At 50.7% G+C, this 17968-nt stretch overlaps 2 protein-coding genes across 3 annotated transcripts; one reads left to right on the top strand and one right to left on the bottom strand.

The window, feature by feature from the left end:
• The first annotated feature begins 2151 nt into the window (after positions 1–2151).
• LOC136579929 (uncharacterized) lies at positions 2152–5959 on the top strand. Of its 2 annotated transcripts, none has more exons than XM_066580031.1 (2): positions 2152–2422; positions 4817–5959. In XM_066580031.1, the coding sequence occupies exon 2, from the start codon at positions 4875–4877 to the stop codon at positions 5919–5921; it is 1047 nt and encodes a 348-aa protein (XP_066436128.1). In that variant the 5' UTR covers positions 2152–2422; positions 4817–4874; the 3' UTR covers positions 5922–5959. The 2 variants fall into 2 exon arrangements, with proteins under 2 accessions (XP_066436128.1, XP_066436127.1); XM_066580030.1 differs by lacking the exon at positions 2152–2422 and adding an exon at positions 2766–2954.
• A 3201-nt stretch (positions 5960–9160) lies between these two features.
• On the bottom strand, positions 9161–11995 carry LOC136579996 (E3 ubiquitin-protein ligase TRIM56-like). Its single transcript, XM_066580138.1, has 2 exons — positions 11412–11995; positions 9161–9293 (listed from the first exon to the last, which is right to left on the bottom strand). Exons 1-2 carry the CDS (start codon positions 11993–11995, stop codon positions 9272–9274), a joined length of 606 nt encoding a protein of 201 aa, XP_066436235.1. The 3' UTR covers positions 9161–9271.
• Between the last annotated feature and the right edge of the window lie 5973 nt (positions 11996–17968).

The following is a 17968-nucleotide window of genomic DNA, read 5'->3' as shown; positions in this document are numbered from 1 at the left end:
GTAGAACTCACTTTATTATCTTACTGCGGACGGCCCCCTTAAAGGGGAGGATGTCCAGTAACCAGACAGCCCCTTTAACCCCTTCACGACCGCCTAACGTAGGTTTATGTTGGGTGGTCCTGAAGGGAGTATGGAGCCGGCTTGGAGGGCGAATACTACAACGTCCCCCCTTATATACGTGGAAGGGGGCATTAAAAAATACAACTTGTCCCACGAAAACGATCGGAAACCTTAAATGGGGGGAAAACACTGAAAAAGGGCCCTGTGTAACTGACCGAAATAACAGCTGCCTTGTAAGGACTGCTGGGACCCCCGCGGACCCCAAGAATGGAGGCTCTGAATGGGACGGAGGTCAGGCATGCTGCTGCGCCATTCATGCGGGGACCTTAGGTGCCCTCATCTGGGATTGGTGGGTGGGTGGGGGGGGGGGGTAACACACGGATCCCCACCGATTAGGAAGTTGTTCCCTATATTGTGAATCGTGAAACAACTCCTTCATGACCGGCCTGTTGTGTGCTGTAGGGGCCGAGTCATCATCTCATTCCAGGAGCCACAACTCGCTGACAGCCGCATGAGGGCTTGTAGTTACTGGGCACACTCCGGGGGACGTATAATGTGTTGGAGATGTTACTGGCCGCACTCTGGGTGACATAATGTGTTGGAGATGTTACTGGCTGCACTCTGGGGGACATATAATGTGTTGGAGATGTTACTGGCCGCACTCCGGGGGACGTATAATGTGTTGGAGATGTTACTGGCCGCACTCCGGGGGACGTATAATGTGTTGGAGATGTTACTGGCTGCACTCTGGGGGACATATAATGTGTTGGAGATGTTACTGGCTGCACTCTGGGGGACATAATGTGTTGGAGATGTTACTGGCCGCACTCTGGGGGACATATAATGTGTTGGAGATGTTACTGGCCGCACTCTGGGGGACATATAATGTGTTGGAGATGTTACTGGCCGCACTCTGGGGGACATATAATGTGTGGGAGATGTTACTGGCCGCACTCTGGGGGACATATAATGTGTTGGAGATGTTACTGGCCGCACTCTGGGGGACATATAATGTGTTGGAGATGTTACTGGCCGCACTCTGGGGGACATATAATGTGTTGGAGATGTTACTGGCCGCACTCTGGTGGACATATAATGTGTCGGAGATGTTACTGGCTGTACTCTGGGGGACATATAATGTGTTGGAGATGTTACTGGCCGCACTCTGGGGGACATATAATGTGTTGGAGATGTTACTGGGCGCACTCTAGGGGACATATAATGTGTTGTAGATGTTACTGGCCGCACTCTGAGGGACATATAATGTGTTGGAGATGTTACTGGCTGCACTCTGGGGGACGTATAATGTGTTGGAGATGTTACTGGCCGCACTCCGGGGGACATATAATGTGTTATAGATGTTACTGGCTGCACTCTGGGGGACATAGAATGTGTTGGAGATGTTACTGGCTGCACTCTGGGGGACATATAATGTGTTGGAGATGTTACTGGCTGCACTCTGGGAGACATATAATGTGTTGGAGATGTTACTGGCTGCACTCTGGGGGACGTATAATGTGTTGGAGATGTTACTGGCCGCACTCCGGGGGACATATAATGTGTTGGAGATGTTACTGGCCGCACTCTGGGGGACATATAATGTGTTGATGTTACTGGCCGCACTTATAGTGATGCCGTTCTTATCTGTTATCGGTGTAATACCTGCGATACGTTTATAAAGATTGTATCATTTTTTACTCCTTTTGCACAATAATAAGTTTTTAAAGAGAAATGATTGAAGCCACTTTGCTGCAGTCTAAGAGCTAATAAATAATTTACCTGAAAGCGCTGCGGAATAACTTGGTGCTGTACTAATACCATATTTATTTTATGTTCTCTGGTTGGAGCAGGAGCCGGGCTGTCGGTGTTCTGCAGGTATGAAGCCCGGTACTGAGGGCAGTAGATATATATATATATTGGGGTCATGAAGGGTGAGGGATTTTCTCTGCGTATAAGTTTGACTCGTTCCCACTATTAATCATCCTGTATAAGGACCCTCCGTGTCCTGGAAGCTGAGATATCGGAGCTGTATGTGACGTGCTGAGTACTCGGGGGGTGCGGGTATAGCACATTATTGGCTCCGCGGGGTTAGGAGTACTGGGGTGTATTTGGGGTGTGATGCTTGCCCACTCTACCCCTGTATCCCCAGACTCCACTTACCACATCATCTATAAACCTTCCCCCGGCTGGTAACGAGTCGCTATTTCTGCTGTTCCTGTTACAGGTGAGAAGCTGCTCTGATCCAATCAGCCTCGCCGCAGGTAAGTCAGTGCTTAAAGCTGCAGTACGCACATAGGCGTCCGCACGGAAAAAAGGGGGCCGCGGTTCCCCCAGGCAGGGGATGCATACAATGCGATGTCAGGTGCGTATGGGGGGGGTTATATGGAAATAAGGCTCAGGTGTATGCTGATGCTGCACTGTGCCTGCGGGGGGCGTACTGGGGAGTTTGTGGGTGCAGTGGACAAATATCACGGGTCCCCATTGGTGCGAGCGGGATGTATCCCCGGAGCCTCGTCAGACTGCGATTAGTGAGAGACATAATTGTATCACTTTGCTGAAAGTCACATTGTTTCAATGCACGATATAAAGTATCACTGTGACCTACAACAACGCCCTGCAGACGGCGGAGGGACCCTGCGGTTGGGGGGGTCGCGTGCAGTAGCCCCCTCCTCGGGGTCTGGAGATCCTGGCCGTCCTACACTCACCCCGCAGGTCTCCGGCTGCTGCTGGCTGGACCCGGCTGATGAATCCGGCCGGACCAGTTCCTCCAGTCTGCTGCCAGGTCTGGGCGGGGCAGTGCAGAGCCGGGTCTACGCTCAGCTACTCTCCATGCCAAGGACCTGCAGCCGCTGCATTAATGGGGTCCTAGATGGAAGGGAGACGTGAGCCACAAGGTAGGAGAGGATGGGGAGGGGGATCCACTCTTTACCAATGCTCTGTGTGCGCCCCCTAGAGGGAGGTGACAGCAGAGCCGCTCCATAGTTATATCTGCGAAAGTTGGGTGCCAACTCATACGATCAACCAATCAGATCCCCAAACCAGACCTCCCAGCTGGGAGCAAAAAGAGGGACACACGTGGCGGTCCACGAGGTGAGCCATGGCAGGCCACGCCCCCTTAATAAGAAGCCATAATAGTGACCCCCTTCTATAAGAAGCATGCTGTATTCCATAATAGTGACCCCCTTTATTAATAGTGGCCCTCCAGCCACCCAACGAGCCTCACCTGGCTTACAGCCCCCGTCCAGTACTGCGGTCAGTGTGCCCTCTCCATTGGCATGCAGTAAGGCCGTGAAAATCCCGTCCGCCCGTACCTGTAATTTCTTCCTCTGTCCTGCGGATGGTCGGCGCGGTTCGCCGTCAGACATGTGCAGTACAGATTTTTTTTTATTAAACTCCTGCTTTTCCCACGGAATCCATGGCCCGTCCACAGTATAAATTACAGACGGACGGCGCCCACTGACTGCAATGCAAGCTGTCCATGCGGAATCCGCAGGAAATTGGAGCCTACTGTGATTTTTCCTCCATGAGCAGAAACCACAATTGGTTTCCACGGGGCGGAGCTAAGGGGGGTGGAGCTAAACGGTGGTATTTAGCTCTGCCCCCGTCTCGGGCCCACCTATTGCAATTAGGGGAGGGGGTGGAGCTAAGCAGTGTTAGCTCCACCCCCATTTTGCCCCCTCCTATTGCAAATAGTGGAGAGGGGGCGGGAGCTCAGTTCCTGCTCCTGGCTCTTCCATCCTCCTCCCCCTGCAAGACAAGGACCCCTTATATCGGCTCAGCGTGAAAACAGAGCTGATATAGGTGGTCTGAAATAGCCCTTAGTCAATATTACCAAAATAGACCATTAACCCCTTAGGGTCCGCCCTCTTTTTAATTTTTAGCTTCTTCTCCCCACTTTCAGAAAGTGCGATCTCTTATTTGTCGGTCGCCGTCGCTGGCGGCTCGTTGTTTCTTATGGGACCAGTTTGTGCTTTTCAGTAGTTCTGTTTAATGTACCGCACTGCGCCAAAAACTTTATTCTGCGGGTCGGTAATTCCTTTCTGCCGCCATCTTCTGACCGCCATGACTGTTTTCTCGTTGTGTCACCATAGTTGTGCGCGGCTCGTTATTTTGCAGGGCGTCCCGTAGTTTCTATTGGTTCCCCTTTTGAGCACATACAAATTTTTGATCGCTTTTTATTATTTGTGTTGTGTTTTTTATCTCTGGTGATTTTCGTGCGACAATTGGATTCTTTAGATTTTTTTTATTATAAATATGAAAAAACAAGCGTTTTTTTTGCAAACTTTTATTACCTTTTCTCTCTAATAATTTAAACTTTTCACTCATTTTTTCCCCATAAGAGACTTGAATTTACAATCATTTGATTGCTCATAGAGTGTAATGCAATACCATAGTATTGCATTCCACTGCGTTCTTCAATAGGCCCGATGCTGCCATGGCAACCAAATGGCAGTTTGCAATCTCATCATGGGGGAGGGGCTTTTTGGGACCTCCAAAAACCAATCAGAGCATTAAAAGGGTTAACAGCTGCAATCAGCATTCATCATGCTCAAGGCTGTTGGGGGTGGGTGTCAGCTGTGAATGACAGCCGACACCCCCTGTATACGAAACAGGATCGGCTCATGATCCTGCTCCATAGAAACCCTGCATGCCCAGGAGCCCTATCACCCTAGAATGAATTTGAATGGAGATGTGAACAGGGCCCATGATATAACTGTATAGATTTATGTACAACTCATTGATATTGTGTGTTCAGGTTCCTGATCCTGAAGAACCAAGCAAGATTCCTAGAAGGAGCTTTATCGTTCTAAGGAATGGAGTCACGAGGGACATGTGGAGGCCTAATAACCAGAGAGGAACTTCAATCTTCTTCTCAAGACTTTGCTGAAATGATAGCATCAGTAGCGACCTGCGGTGATGGCTGTGGTGCCAACTTGAGCAAGAAATCCATACATCAAAGCTCGGAGCTCATAGAAAACCTTCATAAAGGAGGACATCTTCATGGTAGAACTTATGCTGATGGGCCATCAAATGAGAGTGAACCTCTTAATGACCCTTGTAAGCTAGACATAGAAACTTCAAGTGTTGACCCTTCCACCTCTTACCATAGTAAGGACTTGTGTGTAACCATCTCCGACGATACAGCTGGAGAGGACACAAGCGTTGGTGCTCAACATGGAAGTTCTCAACTAATAGATGGGGTTGACTTGCTCCATGGTTTGCCAAGGACTTCATCTGGATTTCAGGTTGAAGATGAAGAAGATAATGAGAAAAAACTGGAAGAAAATGAGGTTAAGGAACCAGTAGACTCCTCCAAACCTCTCCTAGAAGAGGACGACCCTGAGCAGGAGTGTCCCATATGCACCGAGTTCTATGATACCACCAAGCACAAGCAGTCCTTACTCAATTGTAACCACATCTTTTGTGACAACTGTATCAAAACCATGGTCAACACAGCCAATAGCGCCAACCTCTGCCGGGTCACGTGCCCAATCTGTCGGCAGACAACACCCATGTTGGAATGGGAGGTTCGTAAAATGCAGGAGCAGATGATGGAAAGTGGAGGCGTCTGCATCCAGCAGGACTATGTGCCACCACAGCCGCTGGTCAGAAGACCTGGGCTCTGTGGAGCTCTGGAATACCGATTTCAAAAACGCTTCCGGACGGGGCGTCTTTTCCTCTTCCCGCCCTGTATCCGGCACTCGCACAGGTTAATCGATAGGCTGTCCCGGCTGGAGCGTCGCTGCCGCTGCTTGTATTTTTCCGCTTTGGTGTTCTTGCTCTGTGTTGAGTTCTTCTGCTTCGCCCTCCTCTTTCTGCCCATTGTGGTCATTATTCTGATGATTGTTTTTTGCAAGTGAGACAATAAAGATGCAACATAAATCGCCTTCTGGTGCGGGGGGGGAGGGGGAGGGATGGGGTGGGGGTCACGGACTAGGCGGAAGAAGACGGAAGCGATCAGCGTTATTCCTGACCGGATGATGGATGACCATGCGCACCTCCCAAGTGGTTCAGGTCCGGCGGGGCAGTCCTGGGTTTTGTGTGCTCTATGTCCCGAGTCCAACTGTATCTGCACCCTCAGGACTTGGATATGGCTGAATACAATGTTAGAGCAAGGGGCCAGCCATCCACGCTGCCCCCCCCCCCCACCTCGTAGAGGGGCGCCTGTCCACTTCATTTCTTTTTTTTGTCACTTTTGTTTTTCCTTCCCACTTTCCAAAAATGTGAATTATTTCTCTACCCCGCGCCGCCGCGGTCGGAGGGCTCCTTGGTTTTTGCTGGTCGAGTTGTATTTTTCAGTGTTACTATTTAATGTACTGAAAAAAGTGAAGTAGAAGAAAACGCAATTCAACCATTTTTGGCAGTCCTGTCTTCACAATATATGCACTGCGGCGTAACTTTATTCTGCAGGTCGGTGCGATTACGACGAGAGCAAATTTAGGGCTTATTCAGCCGGCCGATATACAGTGTCCCTCTCTGCAGGGGGAGGAGGCTGGAAGAGCCGGGAGCAGGAACTGAGCCCCGCCTCTCTCCTATTTGTAAGGGGGGGGGGGGGGTAGGACAGGAGTGGAGCTAAGTCCCGGAACTTAGCTTCACCCCCGTCCCACTCCCTCCCATTGCAAATAGTGGCAAGGGGCGGAGAGGGGGCAAGAGCTCAGTGCGCTGCTCCCGGTTCTTCCAGCCTCCTTCCCCTGCAGCGAGGGACACCGTATATCGGTCAGGCGTGAAAATCCGGCTTATATATGGTCGTCTAAAGCCGCCCTTAGGATGGACACCCACTGGCGATATTTTCTATCTTGCGCTGCGAGAGCACGAAAAACTCTTGTCTCACAGCGCAAGAAAGACGCCGGTATAGAACCGGCATATCGCTAGTGGTCTCAATGGGGCCAGCGGCAGCAGCGCTAGCCCCAGTGAAAGCGTGGGGAGAATGCCACGGACTTCTGCCACAGCTGTGGCAGAAGTCTGCGGCATTCTATCCCATTGCTTTCAATGGGATCGGCACTGCTCTGATTGGTCAGCACTGCTCACATGATCACCCCTCCGGCCAATCAGAGAGCAGAGCACCGTGTGCATGAGGTAGCTAGGAGATTGCAGCGGCCATCTTGGACTACTTCAAAAGGGATCCCAAAGCGGCAGATGAGAAGAACGGCAGCAGGGGCCGAGCCCCGCCGGCGGCTCCCGGGACAGGAGGGTTGTGTTACGGTGGTCTTCACCACCGAGCGGGGTGACGTATTTAGGCCACAACTCCATGTTTGCTGTAGGGGCTGCAGATCCTCGTCACACGGCCATAATGACATCCTAACATTCTGCTGCCACCACCAGGGGGCGCTCTTTACACTCCTCTTCACCTGTGACCTCGTCTTGCAAGCACAGGACTCAGCGGGTCCCACAGCGGGCGGTGAGGGTTGTTCTACTCTACGGTCGCGGCGGCGTTCTCCTTTAAAGCAAAAAACGGTCTTTTGTTTCTGAGAACAGAATGCTATCGGTGGGTGATAAGCTATCGTCGGCCAAGGTCACCCCGGCCGCGCCATTCACAGCTCCGGACACAGTCTTGTACGTCTGCCTGCTTTCATGCAGGCTATTTCTCTGTTATCAGCCACCTCACCTGGGATGGTTATTGGATGTCGGGCTGAGGCTCCTTGATAGACGATATGAAAGAAGAGCCCAGCGAAAAGAGGGAAGACGAGCGGCAAATATATGTGACAGGACCCGCCGCTGATATACAGAACTACACACCCTCAGGAGTGACCCCCATAGTGGCCCCAGTAATAAGTGTCCCCCACAGTGTCCCCAGTAGTCATAGTGACACCCCCCATAGTAGTCCCAGTAGTGATAGTGCCCCCCCCCCCCCCCGTAGTGGCCTCAGTAGTAATAGTGACCCCCATAGCAGTCCCAGTAGTAAGTGACTCCCCATAGTAGTCCCAGTAGTAATAGTGCCCCCCGTAGTGGCCTCAGTAGTAATATTGCCCCCCGTAGTGGCCTCAGTAGTAATAGTGTTCCATCATAGTGGCCCCAATAGTAAAAGTGACCCGCATAGTAGTCCCAGTAGTAATAGTAACACCCCTCATAGTGGCTCCAGTAGTGATAGTGACCCCCGTTAGTTGTCCCAATAGTAATAGTCGCCCCAGTAGTAATAATGACCCCCCCCCCCATATTAGTGGTTCTAGTACTAATGGTGTCCTGCATAATGACCCCAGTAGTCATAACAACCCCCTTTAATAGCCTCAGTGACCCCCAAAATGGGCTTCCAGCCACCTGACAAGCATTTAATTTATTTGTAGTCCTGCTGGCACCGCTGCTGTAATCAGTATGACCTCTGACCTCTCCGCCAGTGTCTGCATGCAGGATCACTGACCTCGGGATGAGGTCAGGGGTCGCACTGCTCCCAGCAGTCCTATGGAGTCTAGGCCGTCTGCGCTGCTCGCCTGGACCCACCTGTGCACGTGGCGGATCACTAGTGTACAATGTGGCGGTATTCTTTATTTCGGAGCGGCTGCGCAGTCCTTCATGCGGTGCGGATTATCATGGCTTTGAGCAGCCCCTTCCCCTACACAATCCCATGTCCTCCCCTGGAAGAGACGATTGTACCGCAATACCCGCACATCATCATCCGCAGGAGATCCGCTGACGACAGCCGCCCCTGCACAGCCGCAGCCGCCCCTGCACAGCCGCAGCCGCCCCTGCACAGCCGCAGCCGCAGCCGCACAGCCGCAGCCGTTGTCAGAGCAAGAAGGACAAAAAGAATGAAGTGGATTCAGCCTTTAATTATATCTATATGATTATAAATCAGTACTAATGGTCAGAGGGGCGGAGCTGCGACCACCGCCGGTGCGTGTCATCATTACTACAAGGAAGACTCTACCTATAGCGCAGGAACGCCTGAGCAAAACACAGGTAAGAGTAAAACCAGGTAAAAAAGAAACGGGGGAGGGGCGGAGTTACCTTAATCACCACAATTTCGAGGATTTTTTACCACATCTGCCTTTTTTGGAGAACCACTGTGAAAACTACAACATGTTTAAATAAATGAGGGTGTGGCTAACAGATGGGGGCGGGGATTAGGTGACAATGGGCGTGGGCTTACAGGCCTTGCATATCTCACAGGGGTATGTTTTTGACACCCGGATCCATGTACACAGGAGCCAGAAGAGGCGCTCTTGTCGTCTTCCACCAGACTTCCATCCTCCTCCGTCCCGGGGAGCGGGGGGTCTCAGCGCGATGAAAACCGTTTCCTGTGTAATAAAACATGAGTTGCCATGAGTCCACCGCCATCCAGGCTGCTGCAGGAAGGGAAATTTTACCCAAATTTTGTAGCTTTAATGGATTATCTAGAGTTAGGAAAACATAGCTGCCATCAACCAGAAACAGTGCCATCCCTGTCCACAGGTTGTTAGTGGTATTACAGCACAGAGCTCAGTTCTGTTTGGTGTGTGGTGCTCATGGCAACCCATTGGGCCTCTGCGATCACATGTCTGAGGGCCGATGATGTCACAAAGGGGGCTCCCTCCCTCTGTGAACACTTTACATGCCGTGATCAGCAGGGATTGCATCGTGTTAAGGGTTAGCAGCGGGATCGGCTTTTGCAGTGGCAGGCCAGCTGTCAGTCACAGTCAGCTCCCGCTGTAGATGTCTCGGGCTTCCCTTCTGAGCCCCACGCTATCCTTAGGACGTAAGTTTACATTCATACATGGGAACCCCTTCCTAGCTAGGACATAAAGTTACGTCCTGGAGCAGCGTGGGGTTAATCAACCTACACTGCAATACCAGACACAACCTGTGGACAGATGTGTTACTGTTTTAGGAAGACAGCAGCCATGTTTTTCAAACCCTGGACATCCCCTTTAAAAGAGTCTTGTAATCACACAAATACAAAACTTGTTCCTTTATTGGTGTCGATACGATGGGGGGAGCTGGGAGGAGGAGGGGGCGTCTCATCTGCTGCACTTTAGGTAGTCCAGGATGCAATGGCTGAAGCACGTTGGTATAAAAACAGGTCATATCAGTATTAGTGTATCTTGACGCCACCAGAAGAACTGGTGAAGTCAAGATTGACGGGGGTGACCCCTCCTGGTCCTGATTGGCTGGAATAGGTGGCTGTGCTGCAGGTCCTGGCAGCCCAGTAAGCAGAGGCTGTTGGTGCAATTTAGGGAGCCCTTGACCTTGCTTCCTTCCCAAGGTGCGGTGTCGGCAAGCTTAAATCCCCTTCCCGTCGGCCGCCCAGAAGGAGTGAGCGTGTTGCTATTGAGGCCTAGAGTAAACCCCTTCCCGCCGGCCGCTCCGCTGCTAAGCATGCAGGGCTGCACCTACCTGACTTCCCAGGCCCCGCAGGAGGTGCGCATTGGCGGCAGGAAAGAATAACGCAGCCCGCTGTGCGTTACAGTGCTGACCGGGGTGGGCATGAGGGAACCAACTGGGCCGTGAAGTGCGTTTGCCGGCGGCGCCGCAGAAGGCACTCCCTCCCTTTCCTTACCCCCGGTCGGCAGAACGGGGCACTGAGCGGCGGCCAGTCCACCAAGACCAGCAGTACAGGTAACATCCAGCAGTGGTGGATGACACACTAAACATTAGGAGAAGAGACAGCCTACAGCGCTGAGGGACTCCTCCTTATAGGCATCGGGCCGCAGACACCTCAAGCAGCAGGACAGCTGGGAGCACGGTGGACAGCCGCTTAGGTGATGTACAGCACAGCAGGTGAGCGGACCATTACAGACACCTACGCCTCCTCACTCACTGACTACAGTGCTTCCCCATGCAGTTTAGGTAATTCCAAGACCTTTGTTTCTTGACCAAATCAGGAGCTAGGGGTGTGAGAGGGGCGTTCCTCCTGTCAAACCCCTGGCTTCCGGTGGTGTCAAGATACACTAATACCAGTCATATCAAGGCTATAGTCCATGCCTCTGCAGCACCACCTATAGGAATGTAGCTTCCCTATAACAGCTCATGTTGGAGGCCTCTCACCCAGTCAACTAGAACCCTACTGTGCTTTGATGAGGGGCAAGAACCCCAGAACTGCTGTTTGTAGATGGGGGTCTCTTCCCTTTGGAGGAGACTCCAGTTTGACTCATATCCTCCGTCATGGTACAAGGCCTTTCAGAAGGTCAGATGTTGACTTATAGGAAAGCTTCCTTTCAGCAGGTGGCGCTGCAGAGGCGTTATATGATTTCCAACTTGCATACCAAATTTCCTAGGGAGCATTGTATGGCCTTAGGTTTACTCACACTTACTTGGCGGTCTGCATAAGGAGAAACAGTACTTCCCAAGACTAGAGTCCATCACACCAGTTTTTATCGACTGTTTTGCCCCATTGCTAAGGCCAATTTTAGAGTGGAAGTCACCTAGGCCCAACTCACCTCAAGTAGCTTATAAGTCTTCCTACCAACGTCTTCCTCCTTCGTGGCTGTGATCTATGTTTCTGGCAAACAGACCCCTTTTTCTTAGGCCTTGGCACAGTTTTGTCGATATGGACCTCCATGGTGCTCAGGGCTGGCAGGAGTTGGGTCTTCTCAAACTCCATAACCTCCACGCTCACCCATTGGCAAGTGTGGCATTGAGTAATATCTGCATCCAGACCAAAAGGGGCAAACAAGGTTATGCTGCCGCACATGGGACAAGACGGGATGGAAGGGTCAATGAAGGCCAAGATGTCCGATTCTTCTGTCTCCTCTTCTAGGGTCTCAAAATAGGGCACCTTGGTGTTGATGGGCAATGCCTGTATGCCATCCTTTCCAAAGACATCATTGAAGACTCGGCAGATGGGGCATGAGATGCTGTAAGCATTGTCCAACCCGAGTCTTTCCAAGCAGCCCTCACAAAATGTATGCAGGCAGACGGGCAAGATACGAGGCTTGAAGGGTCCGTAGGGTCTGTAGTCCTCCAGGCACACGGTACAACGCAGGACATCTGGAGAAGTATCACCCTCACTCTCCACCGACATGGTGAAGAACCCTGGGGGGTAGCGGTTATATCTGAGGGACGGTCACCGCGTACTCATCATCAGCGGAGACAGAGGACACCATCCTCCGAGGAGTGTCTAGAGGGATGGACGACCATGACGGACCACTCAGTAAGGGGTCTTAGGGGTCTCTTCCACCACTTCTTCCTGCTTCTCTCCTCTCGCCGGCACTTTCGAGGCTCTCCACATCTTCCATCTGCAGCTTTAGGTTACTGATCATTAACAATGTAGCAGCGGATCACATGTCGTTGTATTAGTTTCAGTACAGATTAACCCTGAAGCGTCTGTTGTGTCTTCCCTCCAGTATACGGCTGATGAATATTATATACCGTCTGCGGTGAGAGGAGCCGAAAATGTACCCGTTACCATCCTGACTGCAAATCTCACCGTAAAATCAGCTTGGCGGAAAATGTGCTGCTGGGCCGTGTATCTAATCCTATCCTGTGTGATACCGTCTGCTGAGCTGTGTATCTAATCCCATCCTGTGTGATACTGTCTGCTGAGCCGTGTATCTAATCCCATCCTGTGTGATACTGTCTGCTGAGCCGTGTATCTAATCCTATCCTGTGTGATACCGTCTGCTGAGCTGTGTATCTAATCCCATCCTGTGTGATACTGTCTGCTGAGCCGTGTATCTAATCCCATCCTGTGTGATACTGTCTGCTGAGCCGTGTATCTAATCCTATCCTGTGTGATACTGTCTGCTGAGCCGTGTATCTAATCCCATCCTATGTGATACTGTCTGCTGAGCCGTGTATCTAATCCCATCCTGTGTGATACTGTCTGCTGAGCCGTGTATCTAATCCTATCCTGTGTGATACTGTCTGCTGAGCCGTGTATCTAACCCTATCCGGTGTGATACTGTCTGCTGAGCCGTGTATCTAATCCTATCCTGTGTGATACTGTCTGCTGAGCCGTGTATCTAATCCTATCCTGTGTGATACTGTCTGCTGAGCCATGTATCTAACCCTATCCTGTGTGATACTGTCTGCTGGGCTGTGTATCTAATCCTATCCTGTGTGATACTGTCTGCTGAGCCATGTATCTAACCCTATCCTGTGTGATACTGTCTGCTGAGCCGTGTATCTAACCCTATCCTGTGTGATACTGTCTGCTGAGCCGTGTATCTAATCCTACCCTGTGTGATACTGTCTTCTGAGCCGTGTATCTAATCCTATCCTGTGTGATACTGTCTGCTGAGCCGTGTATCTAATCCTATCCTGTGTGATACTGTCTTCTGAGCCGTGTATCTAATCCTATTCTGTGTGATACTGTCTTCTGAGCCGTGTATCTAATCCTGCCATGTTTGCTACTGTCTGCTGAGCCGTGTATCTAACCCTATCCTGTGTGATACTGCCTGCTGAGCCGTGTATCTAACCCTATCCTGTGTGATACTGTCTGCTGAGCCATGTATCTAATCCTATCCTGTGTGAAACTGTCTGCTGAGCCGTGTATCTAATCCTATCCTGTGTGATACTGTCTGCTAAGCCGTGTATCTAACCCTATCCTGTGTGATACAGTCTGCTGAGCCGTGTATCTAATCCTATCCTGTGTGATACTGTCTGCTGAGCCGTGTATCTAATCCTATCCTGTGTGATACTGTCTGCTGAGCCGTGTATCTAATCCTATCCTGTGTGATACTGTCTGCTGAGCCGTGTATCTAATCCTATCCTGTGTGATACTGTCTGCTGAGCCGTGTATCTAATCCTATCCTGTGTGATACTGTCTGCTGAGCCATGTATCTAACCCTATCCTGTGTGATACTGTCTGCTGGGCTGTGTATCTAATCCTATCCGGTGTGATACTGTCTGCTGAGCCATGTATCTAATCCTATCCTGTGTGATACTGTCTGCTGAGCCGTGTATCTAACCCTATCCTGTGTGATACTGTCTGCTGAGCCATGTATCTAATCCTATCCTGTGTGAAACTGTCTGCTGAGCCGTGTATCTAATCCTATCCTGTGTGATACTGTCTGCTAAGCCGTGTATCTAATCCTATCCTGTGTGATACTGTCTGCTAAGCCGTGTATCTAACCCTATCCTGTGTGATACAGTCTGCTGAGCCGTGTATCTAATCCTATCCTGTGTGATACTGTCTGCTGAGCCGTGTATCTAATCCTATCCTGTGTGATACTGTCTGCTGAGCCGTGTATCTAATCCTATCCTGTGTGATACTGTCTGCTGAGCCGTGTATCTAATCCTATCCTGTGTGATACTGTCTGCTGAGCCGTGTATCTAATCCTATCCTGTGTGATACTGTCTGCTGAGCCGTGTATCTAATCCTATCCTGTGTGATACTGTCTGCTGAGCCGTGTATCTAATCTTATCCTGTGTGATACTGTCTGCTGAGCCATGTATCTAATCCTATCCTGTGTGATACTGTCTGCTGAGCCGTGTATCTAATCCTATCCTGTGTGATACTGTCTGCTGAGCCGTGTATCTAATCCTGCCATGTTTGCTACTGTCTGCTGAGCCAAGTATCTAACCTTATCCTGTGTGATACTGTCTGCTAAGCCGTGTATCTAATCCTATCCTGTGTGATACTGTCTGCTGAGCCATGTATGTAATCCTATCCTGTGTGATACTGTCTGCTGAGCTGTGTATCTAATCCCATCATGTGTGATACTGTCTGCTGAGCTGTGTATCTAATCCTATCCTGTGTGATACTGTCTGCTGAGCCATGTATCTAATCCTATCCTGTGTGATACCCCTCCTGGAAAACACCCCGAGCGGTCATCTAGGTAACTAGGGTGGGGGACCGCAGCCCTTCAAGACTTTGGCTACAAGGAATTCCAGCAAAGGCCCTCCTGGAGTCGGGTGCTTCTGTGGGAGACCCTGGTTCTCCCATCGAGGACTGGGGGGCATTGCGGCCCCTGGAGGATGTAAGCAGCTTTTCCTCCAGGATAGCCGGTGGCGCCATCAAAAGGCTCCAGGAGGAGTTACAGGCAGCCAGGTCCCTGGCCAACAACTCAGGATGGAGAAAGATGGAAAAAGCAGTTGGAGCGTCCCCAGAGAGAGATCAGACTGATGTAGCGGTGGGCTGGGTAGGAGGAGTGCGAAGGATGCTGCCAGCCTAGTGCACTGAAGGACTAACGGAGGAAGTTGAAAGTTAGGACACTGGTGCAACCTATAGGCCCGTGATGGCGAACCTATGACACGCGTGTCAGCCGTTCACCACGTTAGTGTATACTAGCAGGGGCCGCGGCTCCCCTGCTGGTATTCACTAACCAGCGCTACTAACGGTAGCAGCGCTGATCCCGGCGCACACTGGGATGTCAGTGTGCAGCCGGGATCCACCTGCCCCGACGTCTCTTACCACTTGCTTCCGCGAGAGCGTCTGGGGGAGGAGGCGTCCGGCAGCACACTGTATTAGACAGTGGTCGGTCACAGGTTTTGTTGCCACTAAAGCCAAAGACCTCAGAATCCAAAGATACTTTATTTTTCCCAGTTAGAGCCAGCAATGTAAGGCGCTTCGAGGTTTGCAGACCTCTTCATCAGACATCTGGGTATATACTAGTGTTAAAGGTGCAGGGTAATACAGGATAGTAAAAACAAAGAAGAAGGATAAAGAGAGTGAAAATAATAAATAAGAGAACACAAATTTAAAAAGGACCAAAGAGTGCAGGTTAAAGGGGTTGTCCCGCGGCAGCAAGTGGGTCTATACACTTCTGTATGGCCATATTAATGCACTTTGTAATGTACATTGTGCATTAATTATGAGCCATACAGAAGTTATAAAAAGTTTTTTACTTACCTGCTCCGTTGCTGGCGTCCTCGTTCCCATGGAGCCGACTAATTTTCGCCCTCCGATGGCCAAATTAGCCGCGCTTGCGCAGTCCGGGTCTTCTATGGGGCCGCTCGTGTAGAATGCCGGCTCCGTGTAGCTCCGCCCCGTCACGTGCCGATTCCAGCCAATCAGGAGGCTGGAATCGGCAATGGACCGCACAGAAGCCCTGCGGTCCACGGAGCCAGAGGATCCCGGCAGCCATCTTCAGCAGGTAAGTATGAAGACGCCGGACCGCCGGGATTCAGGTAAGCGCTGTGCGGGTTGTTTTTTTAACCCCTGCATCGGGGTTGTCTCGCGCCGAACGGGGGGGGGGGTTAAAAAAAAAAAAAAAAAAACCCGTTTCGGCGCGGGACAACCCCTTTAAGGAAGATACTTTACTTATTCCTAGGGCATTCTGGGAAGAGTCGCTGTGAGTGGAATGATTGCTGGGTTTAGCCAGGTCTAGCTGTTCGGAGGACATCGCCAGACCTCTCAGACTCCGGTAATGGGGTGACATCTCTTCTCTGCGTCGTAGAGGCGTCTAGTGGCCAACAAGCTCTACAAGCAGAAGAAGAGGTCACTACACACAAGGGGCCTCCGAGAGCCTCTTATAGGCCAAGGGGGGAACCAGTTTTAGGGCCTCCGGTGACCGTCCATCTAATCATCACAACTCTCATCATCTACAGATCTGCCTGAGATGGAGCCGCATGCCGGAATCTGCAGCAACACGACAACTCCTTCTAAGGCCGAATTGTTTCTGACATACATTACATTTGTATATTCTCACACATACTGTGAATATATAGAGACACAATACACTGTGGTCATCTGGGGGATTGTCACTCAGGATATCCGTCTTCTATTCTGAGACAGTTCACCAGCACTTAGCAAACCCACACCGGCCCGTTTGTGGTGAAAGTAAACAAATCTGCTTATTTTCAACGACATTCTATTTAGATGTTCTCTTGGGACAGCAACATATAAGCTGCTCTCTGGGGTCTCACAGGCCTTCATCACGGAGAAGGCAGTCTCCTCTAGCCTTGAGGAAACCCCCCTGAGTGTGGCAGGAACTGAAGCTTTTACTTTCTTTCTTGCCACACAGGTGTTCTCTCTCCTAAGTTAGCAGAATGACTGCTTTGGAGCCCTCTGCTGGTCACTCTGATAGCTACACTGCCAGAACACACACACTTACAATGTAGTGACTCAGTACTGATGCTACTGAGAAATATTAACATCAAACAGAAGCTGTGTCGCCATATACATATATTGTTGTGTATTTAACTATATGTCTGTATCTCTGCCTGCACTTAGCAATTGGAAAATCCCCTCTGTGTTACCTTAGCTCTGATTAGCAGAGGAGGGATTGAGCCAGAAGATTCTAGAAGCTTCTGGAAGGGGAGGTGATATAAGAGCTTCACTTCCTGTTTGGGTCAAAGTAGAGCACAGTAGGAATTGACTTATCTGTCCCTACCCCACTGATCAGGGGTGTAACTATAGAGGATGCAGGGGATGCAGTTGCACCCAAGTCCAGGAGCCTTAGGGGGCCCATAAGACCTCTCTCCTCCATATAGGGAGCCCAGTACTATGAATAAAGCATTATAGTTGGGGGCCCGTTACAGGTTCTGCATTGGGGCCCAGGAGCTTCAAGTTACGCCTCTGCCACTGATGTTTCAGTTGTGTGATATCCAGGCCAGTATTAGCTGGATACTGTCAGCGCTGATACTGGCATTGATATCACTCAACCGAAAGAAGCAGGGCAAAACCAAAGAACATGAAGGGAGCTCGCCTTTAGGGTCCCCGAGGGTCGTGAATGACCAAATGGCTAACAACAACTCCACTGATGTAGAATACAGCACATGATGGCTGCAGGGTTGTTACCAGCCCAGAAAGGGGCCTCAGCCCGTGTGTATGGAGACCAGCTGTAGTAAAGTAGACCTGAACCCAGAGGGAACCCAAAGGCTTGGATAAGGTACATGACCGCAGACATACTGTGTTCAAAAACCTCTTCAGTCTGCAGTAGTTCTTACCTTTCCCCCCTGCATATTAACTTTTTCCACAACACTTCTGCCCTATTCAGCAATTCCAGCAACCTGATTGGTTGTTTGGGTTGGCTGATTCACAATTCCAGCAACCTGATTGGTTGTTTGGGTTGGCTGATTCACCAAACAACCAATCAGGTTGCTGGAATTG

This window comes from Eleutherodactylus coqui, chromosome 10, assembly GCF_035609145.1.
Source record: "Eleutherodactylus coqui strain aEleCoq1 chromosome 10, aEleCoq1.hap1, whole genome shotgun sequence".
NCBI lineage: Eukaryota > Metazoa > Chordata > Amphibia > Anura > Eleutherodactylidae > Eleutherodactylus > Eleutherodactylus coqui.
The sequence above is the reverse complement of the archived record's forward strand: the minus strand, read 5'-3'. Positions and strand labels throughout refer to the sequence as shown.

Coding starts and splice junctions, on each gene's coding strand:
- LOC136579996 (XM_066580138.1), bottom strand. CDS start 11,995: ATGTCGGTGGAGAGTGAGGGTGATACTTCTCCAGATGTCCTGCGTTGT. Junction 9,294..11,411: donor AGACTTATAAGCTACTTGAG/GTGAGTTGGGCC, acceptor TTTATTACACAG/GAAACGGTTTTCATCGCGCT.
- LOC136579929 (XM_066580031.1), top strand. CDS start 4,875: ATGGAGTCACGAGGGACATGTGGAGGCCTAATAACCAGAGAGGAACTT.